Consider the following 19,918-nt stretch of genomic DNA (forward strand, 5'->3'; position numbering starts at 1 on the left):
TGTTGCGATAGATGGCAGCATAGTGTGACAAAGGCGATGAGATTGACAGTGGCTCGTCTTTCACGCTGATCCCAACATCTACACAAAGTGCACTGTCGTTGACAAAGTGCATGTATGCTAAATTATAGCCACCAATATTCACGCAGCCACTGGACGTGATGCACATCGTGGTTGTGAAACTTCTGTGAAAGCAAGTGCAGATTTCTGACTATTTCAGCATGCCTAATGCTTGACACGCTGTGTAGAGGTACAAATAAACATTTAATTTTTTACAGCCTTCTTTCAACAAAGTCAATTCTTTATTGTCAGTGGAAAATTTGGTTTCAGAGCTACAAAGGTATGTTTGGCAGCTTTCCATTTTTTCTTCTTTTTTAGGGCAGTCCAGATAGAGTGATGATTGGTTATAATTATCAGATATTTCGTCTTTCTTGATATCGTTATAAGTGGACTGCACTGTACACTGCCCTTCATTCTATCTCTCCTTGTTCAGAACCACTGAATGCCAACATATAGGGTGTTCAGCTAGTGTTAGCCAAGATTTCCAATGAAAAAAAATAAAGAGAACATCAAGAAAAAAAGATTAGAAAAGCAGAATGTACGGTACCATTACAAGACCTACGGTGTCGACCAAACCTCTGTCTGCCAAACATCCAAAGTCTTATAATTGTATTGTGCAGTGTTTTTGTAATATTTTTTTTTTCATTGAACTGCTTAGGTAACATTAGCTGGGACATACAGTATAATGGCATGTATGGTGGACTAGAGAGACTGATTAGACACAACTGCCACCCTGGCAATTTGTGAGAAATGGTCAACAGCTTCCTGCTGCCAGCAAGCCCGCTTGTGGAGACCGTATGTGCCCATGGGGCACACAGTGGAGCCCACCTCTGGTACCACAGCTGCCACTGGTCCAGCAGGTGGCGGTAGTGGTCAACCCAGAGCTGTGCCCGGGGACTCGAGCTCAAGGGGCTTGGGTAGCTCTGCAGGGCGGCCACACTCACTGTCTGCACGTCCCCGGTGCGGTCCAGGTAGCGCTGCAGCAACTGAGAGCCTTCTTCACTCATGCCTACAAGCAATGAAGGAGGCTGCTGCAGAAAAACTCCTCCCTAGCATATCCACAGAGTCATCACCTGTGAGGAGGACGCCGTCCAAGTTCCCTTTCTCAACAAGAGCCTCTGCCAAGCCATCAATGTACTCCAGCAGCTGCATGGATGACAGAAAGCATGACCTAGCGATAAATAATGAGCAACGAATATTCATTTATTATAGGGCCTGCCACTTGATTCTATCATTACTGTAGTGGTTCACAATGTTTTACTTGTTATGAAGACCATAATCTTACAGGTTACTGGGATCCGTTGGGTACATTTTGTTGGAACAGCAGGCATGTGCACATCATGCTGGGACTGCGACAGCACAATATCGCATTGCAGTTGTTTTCTTTGTATCACACTCTAGCTCTTTCAGCTCTGGGGTATGCCAGAACTTATGTGCACTGTGTATTGGCCAGGACCATGTGATTCTGGTATGGCAGTGAACTGGCATCTTCGATTACATTTGGGTCAATTGTTGCTTTGCTTAGTGTTAGTGTTGCTCCACTTATTTGAATCATGACCTGTCTTTAAGCTTACTTTGCAAACAAACATGTTTCTTACCATTCATATTTATTCTGTGGTTTTCAGCTCCCACTGAACATTTTGGCATTCACACTGAGGATGACTGGGCAAATGCTGTTATTGTGCAGAAGCCTCTTACCAGCATCATGGATGCAAGTGTTGCTGACTGTGGCCAACCTGGTTATGAAGTACATATTGTTACGTAAAATTACACGAGGTGTGACCATTTACAATGTATTTACATTGAGGTATACAGCAGCAACCAAGATGGTGGACAGCCTGCACGCCAAACAGACCCGTCTTCTTCGTTGTCTGCTCTAGCTAGAATGTCTCTCTCGGATTGTGTCAGCTTTGTAACATTACCCCCGGGGGTAATGTTATGAAAGCGGTCTTCTCGTGATCAATGTCGTCTACAGCAATTTGCCAGTAGCCTGAGCAAAGGTCCAGAGATGAAAAGAAGGTGGCACCATGGAGGCAGTCGAGGGCATCGTCGATACGGCGAACAGGGTATACGTCGTTCTTGGCGATTTTGTTGACGTGCCGATAATGCTAGGAGCAGTCTTTCTTGTTTGCTGAGACGACGGGGGAGGCCCAAGGACTAGATTATGGTTCGATGATGTCCCTCACAAGCATTTTGGCCACTTCTTTGTGAATCACTTAGCGCTCTGACGCAGACAGTGGTAAGGCTGATGGTGAATGGGCAAAAGTCGCCAGTGTTGATGTGGTGGGTGACAATCGTAGTCTGGCCCATGGGTCGATCACGGATATAGAAAATGTCCCTGTATGAGGCCAAAACCTCACAGAGAGCATCGGTCAGGTCAAGCAAAAGGTCTGATCCAATCATTTTTAGAAAAATGGTCTCGTGAGAACCTGGTGACCGGGAAACTTCAGCTTCATCAGGAGCAGTCATGGCGACAATCTTCATGTCACTGTCTGTTACAGCGGTAAGCTGGGCAAGCGACATCTTGTGGTGCAATACTTGAGGGATCAGACTAAAATCTATGAGTGGAACACACAGTTATCTGCTAGTGTGGCGACAGTATGTGGCACAGTAACATTACGCATCAGTCATAAATCAGTAATCGGAGTGATGACATAGTCGCCGTAAGGAACGGGAGGGGTTGATGACAAACAGATGTATGTGACCACGGCTTGAGGCGGTAGGAGAACAAAAGCGGTGCGGCTTAAGTGGCTGACGAGCATGTCACAGGCGTCTGATAGAAGAGGAAGATTGATGCAGAGCGTATCAGAAGAAAAATCAATTAAGGTCGAGTATGCCGAAAGTCAAGGCCAAATATAAGGACATGTGGGCAGCGAGCAAGAAAGGCAAAAAGAACAACAGTGTGACAACCGGCAATGCTGATACGGGCAGTGCCCATCCCTATCACTTGAACAGCCCCACCACCACTGCAGCTTGGTACTTCTTGGTAAGTGCTGAAACCTTTTTCCTTTTTCTTCCTTTTCTTTTTCCCACACGTTTTTGGTGCTGTTCAAATTTGCCAAAAATATATTGTGTACCTAGGCGCGTTCATGGCCGCACACATGCGTGAGATTCCGGAACCACGATGTTAGGACCACTGAGAATTGGGGCACGACACCGCTGTAACCATGCACTGCTCACAACTGCTATTGTTCCAGGCTGCACTGTCATGGGGCGTCCTTTCCTGGCTTCCTGGAGCTTTCCCTACGAGCTCCATTGCTCCAGCGCTGCTTATGCCGTTCCTGCCACAATCCCAGCCATGTTTGTACGCAACTGCTCCCTACGTCTGGCAACGCGGATTGGGAACGTATACTGGAAACGCAAGCGCATCAAAGTATAAATTGGAGCCTGCCACCAGCATCGTCGGGCACGACATCGCTGTAACCATGCGCTGCTCACAACTGCTATTGTTCCAGGTCAGTTACTTGAACCGTGCCGCATGTGCCAAAACTAGCAATTGCTGTCTTATTGCGGTGTCGTGCCCATTGGAGCTGTCTAGCATTAAAAAGCTGATATTGACTTGTTTGCAGTGTGTATCTTCTTCCCTCATTAACTTGCTTCTCCTGTTATCAGGAGATGTTGAGTCGAACCCTGGCCCAATGAACAAGACAGAGTCTGCTGCTTTCGAATCTGCCCAGGAGGCAATTGAAAAATTGGAATCTGGGCTGAAGACAGTTCTGCTTGAATTTAGTGGCATCAAGGACAAACAAGCCGCTACTAACGATGAAATCAAAAAACTAGCAAGAGTCACTGCACTTGAATCAAGTGAAACCGTAACTGCAACCACTGAAGAGGTTCCTCCTCAGAATACCCTACAAGATATTTCAAGCCAACTGCAGTGAATAACAAACAGGCATGATGATAGATTAAGACGATCAAACTTATCATTTTTCGGTATAGAGGATGACGAAAAAGAAGATTGGGCCACATCTGAAGAAAAGATTATGAAGTTTTGCGAAGAAAAACTCGAACTTCCCACAACCAGTATGCAGTACGCACGGGTTCATCGCCTAGGAAAATATTCTACTGAAAAAAAAAAAAAAACCGGCCCATAATCGCAAAACTGTGCTCACTCAAGGACAAGCAAAGTATCCTGTCTGCAGCACGTAAACTTAGGGGGACAACATTTTCAAATGGTGAAGACTTCGCGCGATCAACACGTGCGGCTAGAAGAAAGCTGGTAGCTTTTGCCAGGCCACTTAAAAAGCCTTTTAAGTTGGTGCTCGACAAGCTCTATAGAGACAAACAAGTATATGTCTATGACACCGCTAGCGATTCAGTAATACAATCTACCAGATAGCTAGACACAAGCCCAAGCTCGCAAAATAATCAGCTGCCTTTCTTGCCGCAAGCCGCTCTTTTGCTCTCAGTGGCCTGCACTAACATCCGAAGTTTGCTACCTAAACGCAATACACTTTGTGCGTTTTTAGACGATAGTGACTCTGACATAATAGAACTAACTGAGACATGGTTGAATCAAGATATCGACGACAAGGAGATCCTGCCAACAAATAATCTTTACAAAATTTATAGAAACAACCGCATCGATAGGCGTGGTGGGGGCGTACTTATTGCCATTAAAAAACCATTCATTCATATTTTATCAATTCAGGGTCATCTCTCGAGATCGTGTGGGCTGCTTTTTATGTGTCCTCCAGCGCTGTACTTATTGGCGCCTGTTACCGGGCACCAGATTGCAACCATTCCTTTTTGAATGACTTGCGGGACAGTGTCACTAAACCGCTCCAGCTATGTCCATCCAACCTTGGTGATTTCAATTTTCCGCTTATCGACTGGGAACATATGTCATCTTCATGTCACGCGTCTCTGGAACTAATCAATCTAATGTTAGATTTTAACCTGTTCCAAATAGTGAAGGCCCCTACACACACTTCCAATATCTTGGACTTGGTTTTCACAAACGCTCCTGACACATCATCATCATCATCAGCCTGGTTGCGCCCACTGCTGGGAAAAAGCCTCTCCCATACTTCTCCAACAACCCCGGTCATGTACTAGATGTGGCCATGTCATCCCTGCAAACTTCTTAATCTCTTCCACCCACTTAACTCTCTGCCACCCCCTGCTACGCTTCCCTTCCCTTGGAATCCAGTCCGTAACCCTTAATGACCATCGGTTATCTTCCCTCCTCATTACATGTCCTGCCCATGCCTATTTCTTTTTCTTGATTTCAACTAAGATGTCATTAACTCGCATTTGTTCCCTCACCCAATCTGCTCTTTTCTTATCCTTTAACGTTACACCCATAATTCTTCTTTCCATAGCTCGTTGCGTCATCTTCAATTTAAGTAGAACCCTTTTCGTCAGGCTCCAGGTTTCTGCCCCGTACGTGAGTACTGGTAAGACACAGCTGTTATACACTTTTCTCTTGAAGGATAGTGGCAACCTGCTCTTCACGATTTGAGAATGCCTGCCAAATGCACCCCAGCCTTTTCTTATTCTTCTGATTATTTCCGTCTCATGATCCGGATCCACAGTCACTACCTGCCATAAGTAGATGTATTCACTTACCACTTCCAGTGCCTCACTGCCTATCGTAAACTGCTGTTCCCTTCCAAGACTGTTAAAATTAACTGCATTAGTAGACTGCTACATCCCGATAGTCTCCATAACTAACAACAAATCCAGCCCTTGGTTCAACAAGTCTCTTCGCAAACTAAGGAATAGAAAGAAGCGTTCTTATAACAGGGCTAAATGTGTGCGCACTGCTGAGGTTTGGCAGATATACAAAGACAGTTTAAACAATTACTGCTCAGAGATATCTTCTGTGAAAGATAAATACTACTCTCAAGACCTACCATCGCTGCTAACTTCCAATCCCAAAAAATTTTGGCAAACCATATCCCCGACAAGAGATACTAACACCATAACTTTGCATGGAACAGAAAACATCCCTATTTCTAGTGCCGATTGCCCCACCGTATTCCCACTCGTCCCACACCTGCCCCACTCGTTCGGAGAAGTTGACATGCTCTTTTTAGATTTTAGCAAAGCATTCGATAAGGTACCCCACGGAAAATTAATCTACAAGCTTGAGTGCATTGGTCTTCCATTAAATATTATATCCTGGATCCAAGCCTATCTCCGACACAGGCAGCAGTTCGTAGAAATTAATAAATGTTCCTCAAGTGTCCATCAGGTAACTTCAGGCGTACCGCAAGGCAGTGTATTAGGACAGCTTTTATTTTTAATCTATATTAATGATATAATAGACGCAATCCCCGATGATGTGCATGTCAATCTATTTGCGGATGACTGCGTCATATTTAAAGAAAATCGCTTCACGAAACGATCACGCATGCTTGCAGAAATTGGTCATGGCAATTTCCAATTGGTGCAAACTTTGGGGCATGGAATTAAACGTACATAAAACAGTCTTGCTGCGAGTAACAAGAAAAAAGGAACCTAGTATATTTTCCAATGTTCTAAACGACCTAAAAATGACTGAAGTTGAACAATACAAATACTTAGGCGTCACATTCACTAAGAGATTCTCCTGGTCAGACCATATTTCCGTTACATGTTCAGCAGCTTTGCGGAAATTGTGGTTATTGAAAAGGGAACTTAAAAAGGCACCGATAAACACAAGAATTTTAGCATATAACACATTCGTGCGATCGAAACTTGAATACGCAGCGGTTGTATGGGACCCTCATACCAAAAAGGACATCATGAATTTGGAACGTGTACAAAGGAAGGCCGTTACATTTATCTTTGGAAAATATAAAAGAGAGGTTTTCCCGTCCTTACTAATGCTTAGGAATAAAATCACTTCACTAGAACACAGGCGCAAAGTTATTCGTCTCCAGTTTTTACATAACATCATAAATGGAAAAACAGGGCTTCAAATACCTCAATATGTAACGCCTCTTAATGCACGAAAAACAAGACATAGACACAACTTTTCCCTTACGCCATTATTTGCTGAAACAAAATCTCACATGAATAGTTTTTATCCGCGTACTATAAACGAATGGAATTCTCTCCCTGTTGAAGTACGTCAATCGGGGAACTTCACAATTGCGTTGGAGAACTATTTTTCACATAAAGTAACACAACCATAAACACAAATTTTTCACTATTTTCCTCATTTTCATATGTGAAATTTCCAGTATTTAGTTATGTTTACTGTCCGATTGTTGTTTGGCACAGCGTTTTGATCCACATATAAATTCAAATGTGTGATTATTTTGTTGTAGTTACTGTGCTAAGGGAAGCATTGTGATCTTTGTAACGTGGCTATGGGATGCATCATTTTCATGCACTGTTTATATATACATTTTTTATTGTCTTTGTTGCATTGTTATTACCTAGTCAACTGTATTACCCCTCCTGCATGGGCCAGTATGTTGGCCTGCAGTATGAATAAATAAATAAATAATAAATAAATAAATAAACACGTTTTGTTTCATCTGTTTTCACACGGGAGGACTTTTCCAATGTTCCTACTTTTCCGGAACTTGATGTCGCATACGTGGAACCAATCATTATCACTGTTGAAGGTGTTAAATTACTCATTAGTAACCTCAAAATATCTACTTCCGCCAGTATTGACAACATTAATTCTAAGATTTTAAAGAAGACCATCACTGCCTCAAGCAAGATCTTATGCCATATTTTTCAACAATCATTAGCATCTGGAAAGTTACCCACTGATTGGTTAATAGGAAAAATAATACCAATTCACAAATCTGGAGATGTTCATACATCTGACAACTATCAGCCTTAACCTGCATATGTTGCAAAATGCTCGAGCACATAATCACTTCCCATGTGTACAGCCACCTATAAGCTCACAATTTATTTTTTTCTAATCAGCATGCTTTTAGGAAGGGATTTTCTTGTGACACACAATTGTTTCAACTAACGACTGACTTGCACATTAAGATGGACTGCAACCTTCAAATTGACTGTATCTTTCTTGATTTTTCTAAAGCTTATGACCGCGTGCCCCACTGTTGCCTAATTTCTAATTCATCTGCCTTATGACTTGACTTTTTAACATTATCCTGGATTCGTAATTTTCTTTCTTTTCGAGAACAGTTTACTGTTGTTAACTATTTCTCTTCCCCGCCTTCTTCTGTTAGCTCTGGTGTGCCACAAGGCAGCGTCCTCGGCCCCTTACTCTTCTTAATCTTCATTAACGACTTACCCACCCAGATTACTTCCTGCATGCGCCTTTTTGCCGATGACTGCATAATCTACCATCCTATTCACATGACTGACGATCACTTGAAACTTCAAGCAGATCTTAACCTTATCGCTAACTAAACATTACACTAAACATTAAACTGAACACTAAACTAAACATTACAAAGTGTGAGGTGATGTGCTTCAGCCGAGAATGTGTAAATTCTAAATTCTTGTCTCATCTTAAAAACACTATGCTTTCCCAAGCTTTATCATATAAGTACCTTGGTGTTCTTCTTACAGAGAATCTTTCATGGGCCCCACACATCACTTCTACATGCGCCAAAGCATCACATTCTCTTGGCTATCTACGACGCAACTTGCGAAATGCCCCGCCAAACATTCGAAAACTCGCTTTCGAAGGATAAATTTTGCCACAGTTCGAATTCGCCTCCCCAATTTGGTTCCCTCATCAAAATTACCTAATAAATATGACGGAAACGATACAAAATAGAGCAGCCCGGTTCATATCCCGCAACTACGGTATAAACTCAAGCATTGCACAAATTAAACTATACCTACTGTTGCCGCCATTAGATATCTGCGGCGACATCGCTCTTCTGTGCTTATTCCACAAATATATTTACACTAATAAACGAACCCGCTTACAACTACAAATACCCCACTCTTTTTCACGCAGATTACATAATCAGTTCAGTTTCATGCGCATATGTGGTAAAACAAATGCATTTAATTCATCTGCACTACCACGTGCCATTAGTCTCTGGAATGACCTCCCTGATTACATAGCCCCCATATCTAATCCCGACACGTTCCGCTCTCAGTTACTCATGCTTTTCCCGTTTAATACCGTTCACGAGTGACCAATCTAGAGTATGTTATTGTGCGTTTTTGCCATGTTGTATATAATTTGCATAAACGGTATTCCTTCGCTCGGTTAACAGTAACAAGTGTTCGTGTGCCTTCAATATTGTGTAACGCGGTAATCTTTTTATAGCACTGTTCCTGTTGGAAATTTGTACTTTCTATACCTTTACTGTTTAATATGCCCCCCTTACTTTATGCCCTGCCATAGGGCTTGTAAGGTTCTTTTGAATAAATAAATAAAAATAAATAATGTGCAACCTATGGCGATCAGCGAAACCCGCCGATGGCAGATAAATCAAGGGATCTCTTAGGGCACGAAAGATTTATGAAAAGCGATTAGACATACACTACTGACATACCTTGTGCATAATTTCTAGTGACAACACTAGAAAATATAACATGGACAAATTCCTAACACATGTACATGCTGCGATGACGTAAAAAAAAAAATGGACCAGATTTTCTCTTGGTAAGTCTACATACATACAAATGTGCTTGTACAGAACTCGCAATCATATTCAGGAAATCTAATGTGCAAATAGATGTTAGCACTGTAAACTCCATAACACTACAAATGTTCAAGAATCCGCAGCAACTTGCGAGGTGCGCTGCAGAAACGGACTTTCCTTAATGATGCAAAATTCCCGTACAAAGGAACAGAGAAAAGTGATCAGATGGCTTTACACTATTCACACAAATAATAAGGTATAAGCATGTAGCGACACCACTTGTAAAGTCAACACATAGATTTCCATCACGTCAGAATGGTCGTATTTGCGTCTATTTCTTTCGTCTACATTTGCAGTTGTTCATTCTTGCATATTTTCATTTGTGTTGCTGGAAATTTTATTGCCAGCACAGCAGAAACAGGGCCGTCAATTGCTTCCAAGTGCGTAATGTACAAACCATGTCTGACTGATTGGGGACGGCATTGCTGTAGCTTAAATGAGGCATACCATTCCCTTCTTAGCGTATAGGCCTGAAGCATTCCCAGAAAGCTAAGGGGCCCATTCCCCCATTTCATCCGTCTCATTATCTCTGGTATAAGTGCTGTCCACAGCTGTAGAAAGGTCAAAGACACATAAGCACTGTCAAGGTCATCTGCTTTACGCCAGGCTCAGAACCGTATTGTTCTAGCAGCCCGTCTCGCCACTCTTGGTATTTACCCGAGAGAGCAAGTTTCGGTATATATGCAGATTACGGCAAGAGGCAGGCAGAAACGACTCGGCTCAGGGCTTCTCGGTAAGCGCTCAAACCTTTTTTTCTTTTCCTTCCTCCTTCTTTGCCACACATTCTAAGTGCTGTTCAAATTTGCCGAAAATATATCGTGTACCTAGGCGTGTTCATGCCCGCATGCATGCATGAGATTCCGGAACCACGATGTTAGGACCACTGATAATTGACGCTATATTGTGCAACCTATCATGATCAGCAAAACCCACCGACAGTGGATAAATCAAGGGATCTCTTAGGCATGTAAGGCCCTTTAGGCTGGACTTCTCCGCGATAAGGTAGCCTCGCCACCTACGAGATTATCTGACTGAGCTATGTCAGATGCTCGGTTGCCATAGCTGGAAGTTCGAATCATCGTATGAAATTTTTCCTTTTTCTTTTTTCTTTTGCGAGGACGGTGAGCTCGATTTTTACTTCCTTCAGTGCCTTACACCTTCAGGCTTGGAGTGGTGCCTGACACCAGCAAAAGATGCAGAGAGCGAGTGGGGCTATACTAATCCAGGTACAACAAAATCAGAAAGGCTCACAAAGCTTCAATAAAGACACTCCCTCACCAGAACAGGAATTGGCCTCCCTGTGTTGAATATTATGCTCCGAAAAAGAAGAGAAGAAGACGAAGTGAGAAACGAGCGTGGAGCGGAGCGCGCGCCTGCATTTTTTTTTAGTTGTTTTTGCAAGCGTCGAATAAAGAAGACGTTTTCCACTTCGGCTCCGCTTCCTGGTTTTCAATGTATGGTGCCGTGACCAGGATATCAGATCAACAGTTGAAGACCCCTGACAATGAAGCGAGCTACCTGAAGAGGACGACCTACCGACGCGATCAACGCGACGACGCGGCGACAGAATCGAAGAACGATCCACGTCATCACGAGGCCTACCATTCCCGACGTGACGACATGGAAAAAATACGACGGAAGCGTGCTACCGTTTGAGCGGCGGTCACCAGGATCATCAACGACATGACAACTCTTATGCAGAAGCAACCAATGCCATATGGTGAGCTCACCGACCATCTTAACCTATTGAAGATAAAGGAAACTATGCTTACCGACCTTGATAACCAAGTAGAAGAGCATGTTACGGATGATAACCTTGAGGATGAGCTTCAAAGCGTCGGACAGTATCAAGAATCTATCATCCTCGCGAAATCCCGCTCTGAACGCATTTTATCCAATCAGCAAACAACGACTACGCACGAATCTCACGATGACTTTCGTCAAGCAGGCGCACACGTTAAGCTACCGAAGCTCGATGTGCCGAAGTTTCATGGTGACCCCATTAAATGGCCGGAATTTTGGGATCAATTTGAGTCTACTATTCATCAGAACCGATATAATACCGACGTAGACAAATTGAAATATCTTCGGAGCTACTTGATGGGTAAAGCGGAAGGTGTCATCAGCGGCCTGTCGACAACTAACGAGAGCTATAGCACAGCTATAGAACTTCTCAAAGAAAGATTCGGTCAGAAATCACTGATTGTTAACGACCACATGCGTCGCCTTCTAAACCTACGTAAAGTTCGTTCTTGCGAAGATTTTGAAGGGCTTCAAAGGTTGCATGAAGAAGTGCAGACTCGCATGAGATCCCTGCATAACCTTGGCGTCGAAGAAAAAGAATATGGAGTGCTTCTGAAAACTGCTATAATACAAAATCTTCCGGAAGAAATGGTACTCCGTTATAATAAGCGCATCTTGTCTTCGACAAATAATGGCGTTACTAGTGACAGGCTAAATGAAATGTCTGTTCTTCTAGACTTCTTGAGTCTTGAAGTGAGAAGCCGGGAGCAGACTATAATGATGACTTCTGACAAGAGAGAACAAGCCTCAACAGCAAAACGACAATCTAAGGAGCATTTGCAAGGTTCTGCATCTATGCTAACCGTGAAACTGACTACAGAGAGTTGTAGATTATGTGGAGACAAAGATCACTCGGTGGATGTCTGCTCAGCGGAACTAACAATAGACGAGAAAAAAGAGAAAGTACGCAAATTAGGACGTTGTTTCCACTGCACTAGACAATTTCACAAAGCGAAGGAATGCCGAAACTGGAAGAGACTAAGCTGTGCGAAATGCAAGGGGCGACATATCACCACGATGTGTGATCCAAAATGGAAACAGAAGAATACGGAAACGCAGACAACTGTTTCCAGCTCGTCAACGGATTCGCCAAAGTGCACAGTTCTTCTGCAGACCGCCCAAGTTTGAGTTCTGGGCACTCGAAGCAAATGCTTTGTAAGAATGTTGGTTGATGGTGGCAGTCAACGCAGCTTTATTACGGAAGAATTATCTAGGAAGCTGAAAGCCACTGTGTTAGCCGAAGAGCAGCTCACCATCTCGAGATTTGGAAACGTTCCAGCACCGCGGAAACATTATCGGAGAGTACGAGTGACGCTGCATAGCCAGTACAACTCAAACTCACTTGAAGTAGAAGCTATAGAAGTTCCCGAAATCTGCAATGACTTGTCAGCATTAACAGATACAAATGTATTTGCAAGGTTGAAAAGCAAGAACCTACATTTGGCTGACGTCAACGCAGTTCAGGTCCCGCCTGAGCCTGGAATAAGCGTCCTTATAGGTGTAGACTATTACTGGCAGCTCGTCAGCGGAATAATTCATCGACTGGATGACTCCTTGACCGCCATCGAAACTATCATAGGATGGACACTTCATGGAGATACGAGAAGTCCCCCTAAGTTCTACAAGCGGGAAACCATAAGGAACTTCAATATATGCCTAACGGAAGCCAACGTTTCCCAGCAACTGAGGTCTTTCTGGGAAGTAGAACATCTGGGGCTGACTACCGAAGACAGACTTTCGAAAGATGACGAATACGTCCTGAAGAACTTCATGGAAACAACTATTAGACACAATGGTCGCGATAAAGTTGAACTGCCGTGGCGCAGCAATTGTTCCCAGCCTAAAAATAACCGGGATGTCGCATTAAAGAGGCTGGAGTCCTTGCAGAGAACGCTACATCGAGAACCAGAGTTTCAGAAGCAATATGACACTGCCAGTAGGAGCTACTATAACAAAGACTACGCTGAGAAGGTCCCAATGGACAGTACGAGTGAACATATCACGTACTATATGCCACACCGAGCAGTAGTGCGACGTGACAGAACTATGACTGAAGTACGGGTGGTATCCGACGCCTCTTCTCATGCTCCGGAGTCGCCTTCACTCAACGGCGCCTTGTGGACAGGACCGAATTTGAACCCCAACATCATCGACTTACGGCTGAAGTTTCGCAGCTTCAAGATTATAATTTCCGCCGATATCGGAAAAGCGTTTCTTCAAATATCGCTAGCTGAACAAGACCGAGACGCGTTTCGTTACTTCTGGTTTGAAGAAGGATCTTCCAATATTAACGAACTGCGCATCACAAGGGTTCCTTTTGGTGCCTGCAGCAGTCCCTTTCTCCTTGCTGCAACTCTGCGATACCGCTTACAACTAGTAGAAGACAAATACCCTTCTACTGCCAAACTATTGAAAGATCTTCACAGACTGGAGGCCACCAATAGTGTGTCGGCTACTCAAGACAGTCATGGAATTCTTGGGCCAAAACTATCTGCTTCAAGAGTCCAGAAAACGAAGAAAACGATACAGAGGCAGAGACAGCGAAAAGAGAAAGCAATGCCATGAAATTAAGAAAAGAGGATATGGGACTTTTCGGATTTTGTCTAGCGTGGGATGATTTCTATTTAGTTGTGTGTGAAATATGTAACCAAGTCACAAAACCACAGGCTCTGCGAAAGCACTTGGAGCAGCGGCATGGGAGCATCGACACTTTTGGTAGGGGTGACCACACTGCTGACACATGCGTGCTCCACCCGGCGGGTGTAGGGAAGTCGTCGGGGCACAGCTTCTTTTCATCGTCGTCCTCATCGTCGTATTCAACGTTATCGTCTTCCGCCCTGCGACTCTCGAGCGGGCTTGCCGGGCGCCCGTCGTCAACAGCAAAGGCTGCATCTGGGTCCTCACTGTCAGGGAGGCACAGCAGTGGGGTGAAAAGGCTAAAACGCAACAACCACAAGCTGGCCCCCGTTGTCCAGGTGGAGCGAATGCCACTTCCACGACAGCCTCAAGCCATGGCCACCAACCGCAACAGCTCGCCAGGCCTTGAAAAGGAATTACCTTCACCCCAGCAGCCACCACCTTTAACCCCTGGAAGGCTAGGAATGCTGTCTGGGCCGGGGCCAGCGCAGGCCAGTCACACAACACCCGATGCATGCACCAGCAGCACGTCAGCAATGGTGGCTGCAACGGCTTCCACTGCGGCACCTACGCCCATCAGGAAGACACATGCCAGCAATGGTTCCACCACTGGGTCCATCTGGGTCCTCACCGTCAGGGAGGCACAGCAGTGGGGTGAAAAGGCTAAAACGCAACAACCACACGCTGGCCCCCGTTGTCCAGGTGGAGCGAATGCCACTTCCACGACAGCCTCAAGCCATGGCCACCAACCGCAACAGCTCGCCAGGCCTTGAAAAAGAATTACCTTCACCCCAGCAGCCACCACCTTTAACCCCTGGAAGGCTAGGAATGCTGTCTGGGCCGGGGCCAGGGCAGGCCAGTCACACAACACCCGATGCATGCACCAGCAGCACGTCAGCAATGGTGGCTGCGACGGCTTCCACTGCGGCACCTACGCCCATCAGGAAGACACATGCCAGCAATGGTTCCACCACGAGCACAGCAAAGTGCTCATGGTACCGACGGGTTTGCCGACGGCAAATTTCGCTCATGCAAAGTGCGCACTTCTAGTGGCAACACGTTGCGGAGACCGGCACAGATGCGGTACCACCTAGAATCTGCTGGACAAGCTCCGTCTTGAAAAGCAACAAGCATACGCAAATTGTTCGGCCGGGAGCTGTTGAATATTATGCTCCGAAAAAGAAGAGAAGAAGACGAAGTGAGAAACGAGCGTGGAGCAGAGCGCACGCCTGCACGGCTCCGCTTCCTGGTTTTCAACACCCTGGTGCAGTATACGGCCACTACAACCCTCATGATTCCTACAATTAACCGATAGCTCTCAGTCCCCAGCAGCTGAGGAGCACCTGACCAAGGTGGCTGTCAGACCTGTAACGCAACAGAGGGTGCTAAAAATCTATGGGTCCAGACAGGCTGCCAATGGAAACTGACCCTGTCAACCTTTAATTTCCGAACTCTGTCGAGTGAGGCTAACGTAACAGTACTGTTCGATGAACTATCAGACATTGTTTGGGATATCATTGGCCTTAGCGAGGTTAGAAGAACCGGTGAGGCTGATACGTTGCTGAATAACAGCCATGTCCTCTGCTATAGAGGTCTGCCAGATAAGAAGCAATACAGGGTAGGATTCCTAATCCATAAGGACATAGCAGGCAACATATACAAATTCTAGAGCATTAATGAGAGGGTAGCAGTATTCACAATCAAACTTAATAAGAGGTATAGATTATAGATAGTTCAAGCCTATGCTCCAACATCATGTCATGATGATGATGATAATGAAGTAGGTCAATTTTATGAAGATGTTGAATTAGCGATGAGAAAAGTGCAAAGTCAGTATACTGTAGTAATGGGTGACTTCAATGCAAAAGTGGGGAAAAGCAGGCTGGCAAATAGCAATTGGCAACTACGGCGTCGAGTCTAGGAATGCTAGAGGAGAGACGCTGGTAGAATTCCCAGAAAGGAATAAACTGCGAATAATGAACACCTACTTCAAGATGCGTTGGAACAAAAAGTGGACCTGGAAAAGCCTTAATGGTGAAACAAGGAATAAAATTGATTTCATACTTTCTACCAATCCCAGCATAGTACAGGATGTAGAAGTCATAGGCAGGGTAAAGCACAGTGATCACAGGTTAGTGAGGGTTAGGATTAACCTCAATTTGAACTGAGAAAAAGTAAGATTGGTCAAGAAAAAACAGGTCAACTTGGAGGCAGTCAGGGCAAAAGCAGAAAAATTTAGGCTGGTACTTGCAAACAAATATGCAGACTTAGGACAGAGAGATGATTATGATGATGACATAGAGGTAATGAATGGAACCATAACGAGGCTGCCTTCACAGGCAGCAATTGAAGTGGCAGGCAAGGCACCAAGGAAACTAATAGGCAAGCTCTCCCAAGTAACAAAGGACCTAATACAGAAACGAGAAAGAATTAAAGTGTCCAACTCAAGAGATCGCACAGAATTCATGGAACTGTCATGGAAGGAGAAAATAAGGGATATTCGAAATTATAACGTGAGAAAGACTGACGATCCACTCGGGTTCATGAACAAGGGAGGGCTCGAGGCACCCTCTGTTAGATAGACACTCTGCAGCGGGGTGGTGATGAACGATGACCGACCCCGAGCAGCAGTGCACGTCGGTGCTTATTGCGGTGCCGTGACCAATGTTGCCTACCGAGCCTGGCAGGCCACCGAACCTGGCGGGCCAATGAAGAATGTGCCCAAGCGGGCGTCACATGCTTGTTACACCTCCTTACCCATCATTTGTTTGTTAACTAAAAGAAACAAACGTCCAAGTTCAGAGCATAAGGCTCTGCCACCGTCCTTGCCAAGTCGACGGTGCCTCCTACCCAGGCGACTAATGGTCAAGAGGCCTCCGCCGCTGAGTGCTCTACCTGGGCACCGGTGTTGATGGGCCGGATGTGGCAATGCCGGGTGCTGCCTGAGCCAGCTTCGCTCTATCTGGAGGGTCCGCAGTGTTCGGCCTTGTGAATGGTGCCGGACTTGACATCGGCCCAACAGGCGCTGCACCACTGGCAACGCTTGCCACCTCTGAGGTGGGCGGTACTCTGCTGGAAGCGACTCGTGTTGCCGCTAGTACACACAATGACGAGTACCCACAGATCGTCCCACGCTGCCACGAGCGACGAAACGTCTCCCCCAGTTGCTGCCGCCATGCCGCTGTACGAAAGGCTCGAGCCATTCGAGGGAGACGGGCTCCCCTAGCCAGTTTACGAGGAACAAGTCCACGTGTTCTTCCGGGCAAACAACACACCCGAGGCCAAACAGCGGGTCATTTTCCTGGCCAGCGGCGGGAACTGCGTCTTCAGTCTCGTCTTCGACCTTCTCAAGCCAGCCACGCCGCATGTTAAGAAGCTGGGTGAGCTGCTCGCCATACTGCGCTCGCATTTCAACCGGACACAATCCACACTAACGGAGCGTTTCCGCTTCAACAACCAGAGCCGCTGAGAAGGAGAGACCGTCAGGCAATTCGTTCCTGTTACGAGGGTTAGCGAATGCCTGCGTTTTCGGAGACCAGCTGGACTCGCTGCTCCGGGACTGTTTTGTCTGCGGCATCAACAACCCTGCCTTGCAAACGCTACTCCTGGAGCTTCCCGCCTCCTCGCTGGATGACGCTGTGAAGGCAGCGCTGGCAATGCAAGCTGCTGCCAAGGACGCCAGCGAGATTGCCAATGCGACTGGCTCACTGTAGGTGGAAGCGGCAGTCAACAAGTTGGCGACAAAGGGCAGTACCTGCGGTCGCTGTGGTGGTGCCCACTCCCCCTCAAAGTGCAAGTTCTCCCAAGCACAATGCTTCACATGCGGGAAAACGGGGCACCAGGCACGGGTATGCCGAAAGGGGAGGACAAACAACGGAAAGCAGCCGCAGCCTGGTTCAAGCCCAGGTACCACACAAGCCCGCGGCCAGGGTAGCTATTGCAAGGGTACCCGGCGGGGGCGTATGGCAGCAGGCTCAAGTTCTTCCGTGGCCAAGCTCCATGTCATGGCCGAGGACCCGCGGATTTTCGACATGTGGCACACTGGCTTTGAACCCTCATCTGTGCCGCCATGCATGCTGACCGTTGAAATATGTGGGCACCCAATTTCCATGGAGCTGGACACAGGGGCCAGCGTGTCAGTAATAGCCGGGTAACTCTTCCAGCGTACGTTCTCCGGTGTGTCCACCGAGGCTTCGGGCGTGATGCTGTGCAGCTACTGCGGGCAGCTCTCCCAGGTCCAGGGTGAGGCACAGGTCAGCATTCGCTTTGGCGACAGGGAGGCAACCCTTCTCCTTTACTTAACCAAGGTGTCGTCACCAACCGTGCTGGGCAGAAACTGGTTTCGTACACTGGGCGTTCATCTGCCAGAGTAAAAGGAAGCCAGCTTGCATGCAGTGAAAGATGTCCCCAGCCTCCCGATCAAGTTCCAAGTCCCTGTTCCAGACAGGACATCGTCCTACGACATGGTGCACCGTCTGTTCTTATCACTGACTGCGGTACAGCATTTACAGCATGACGTGACGTGGCACCCGTATACAAGTTCAAATGGCGTAAACTGTGTAGTCTCCTGTACAGCAGTATTATATGCGAGAGTCACATAGGGTAAGTCTCGCCCCACGTCTTGTGCTCCACGTCGACACGCATGGAAAGCGTAGGAGGTAGTGTTCTGCTCAGATGTTCCGTTAATCCAATGGTTTGAGGGTGATACGCAGTGCTCTTGCGGCGAGAGCTATGCGTCAGCTGGAGAACGTCCTGCATAAGTTCCGCTGTAAATGCTGTACTACGGTCGGTGATGAGAACAGACAGCGCACCATGTCGTAGGATGATGTGGCATACAAAGAACTTGGCCACTTCATACGAATTTGCTTGCGGAATAGCTTTGGTTTCAGCATACCGGGTTAAGTAGTCAGTAGCGACGACTATCCATCTGTTGCACGAAGAGGTCACTGGGAATGGCCCAAGTAGATTCATGTCTATTTGTTGGAACGGTGCTTGAGGAGGGTCCACAGGTTGGAGAAAGCCAGCCGGTTTAACTGGTGCTTTCTTGCGGCGCTGACAATCGCGGCAGGTCTTCACCTACCGTTGTGCAGAAGAATAAAGCTGGGGCCAGTACAGTGAAAGCGCGTTAATTCGAACTTCAATAATTCGAATTTATGGATAATTCGAACTGTACGATTTGGTCCGGCCAAGATCCACAGAAGTCTATGTATAAAAAAGTCCGTTAATTCGAACGCAAGAAGGTTCCCTCACGGATAATTCGAACTACGCTCGTCTGGCACACGGCCAGAGAAGCGCGCCTACTGCCTACACACAAGGCTGTATTGCCTCCGAAACGGAGAGAACGGCGAGAGAAGGCAAAATCGGAAAAATATCTAACCGACGCGGGGTCAGCCAGAAGGCAGTGGCGGCTGCCGCCTCTCCGTTTTTGTAACCTCCGAGACTTCTTGCCTGTTGCGAATCTCGGAGGCTTTGCAAATCTTGTACAGCTGCTAATGTTGTGCGGAGATGGCACGGCAAGCTCCAAAACACAGCGAATCAAGTACGTCGCAGCTGCGCTTGCAATCAAGAACCAACGAATCAGGGCCTTCGCCACCTTCACATGTTCAGCGTCTTTGTCTCGGCAGTATTCATCGGTTGTGCACCTCTATTTTCAGCTTAGGAGGTATCGGCCGTCGCGATTCATTGTGATGGTGTTAAGCCTCGGCTTACGTTCGTATCGGTGGACATCGGTGGTGTGGCACGGTCGGACCCAGAGCTTCGACTTGAAGATGGCGTGTGCCCGCGGCACACGCCATCACTTTCTGACACGCCAAATTTCTGACATGCCCTACTGC

The 19,918-nt window shown here is 46.3% G+C and overlaps 1 protein-coding gene across 2 annotated transcripts in view; it reads right to left on the minus strand.

The window, feature by feature from the left end:
- The window catches only part of mio (GATOR complex protein mio), a 534,566-nt gene that overhangs the window by 113,880 nt on the left and 400,768 nt on the right, over positions 1–19,918 (minus strand). For both annotated transcript variants that reach the window (XM_070532612.1, XM_070532613.1), the window contains exons 21-22: positions 1,131–1,203; positions 886–1,066 (exon numbers count right to left, since the gene is read on the minus strand). In XM_070532612.1, the coding sequence (XP_070388713.1) occupies positions 886–1,066; positions 1,131–1,203 (254 nt within the window). The remainder of the gene's footprint in view (positions 1–885; positions 1,067–1,130; positions 1,204–19,918) is intronic.

Source organism: Dermacentor albipictus, chromosome 1 (assembly GCF_038994185.2).
Source record: "Dermacentor albipictus isolate Rhodes 1998 colony chromosome 1, USDA_Dalb.pri_finalv2, whole genome shotgun sequence".
Taxonomy (NCBI): domain Eukaryota; kingdom Metazoa; phylum Arthropoda; class Arachnida; order Ixodida; family Ixodidae; genus Dermacentor; species Dermacentor albipictus.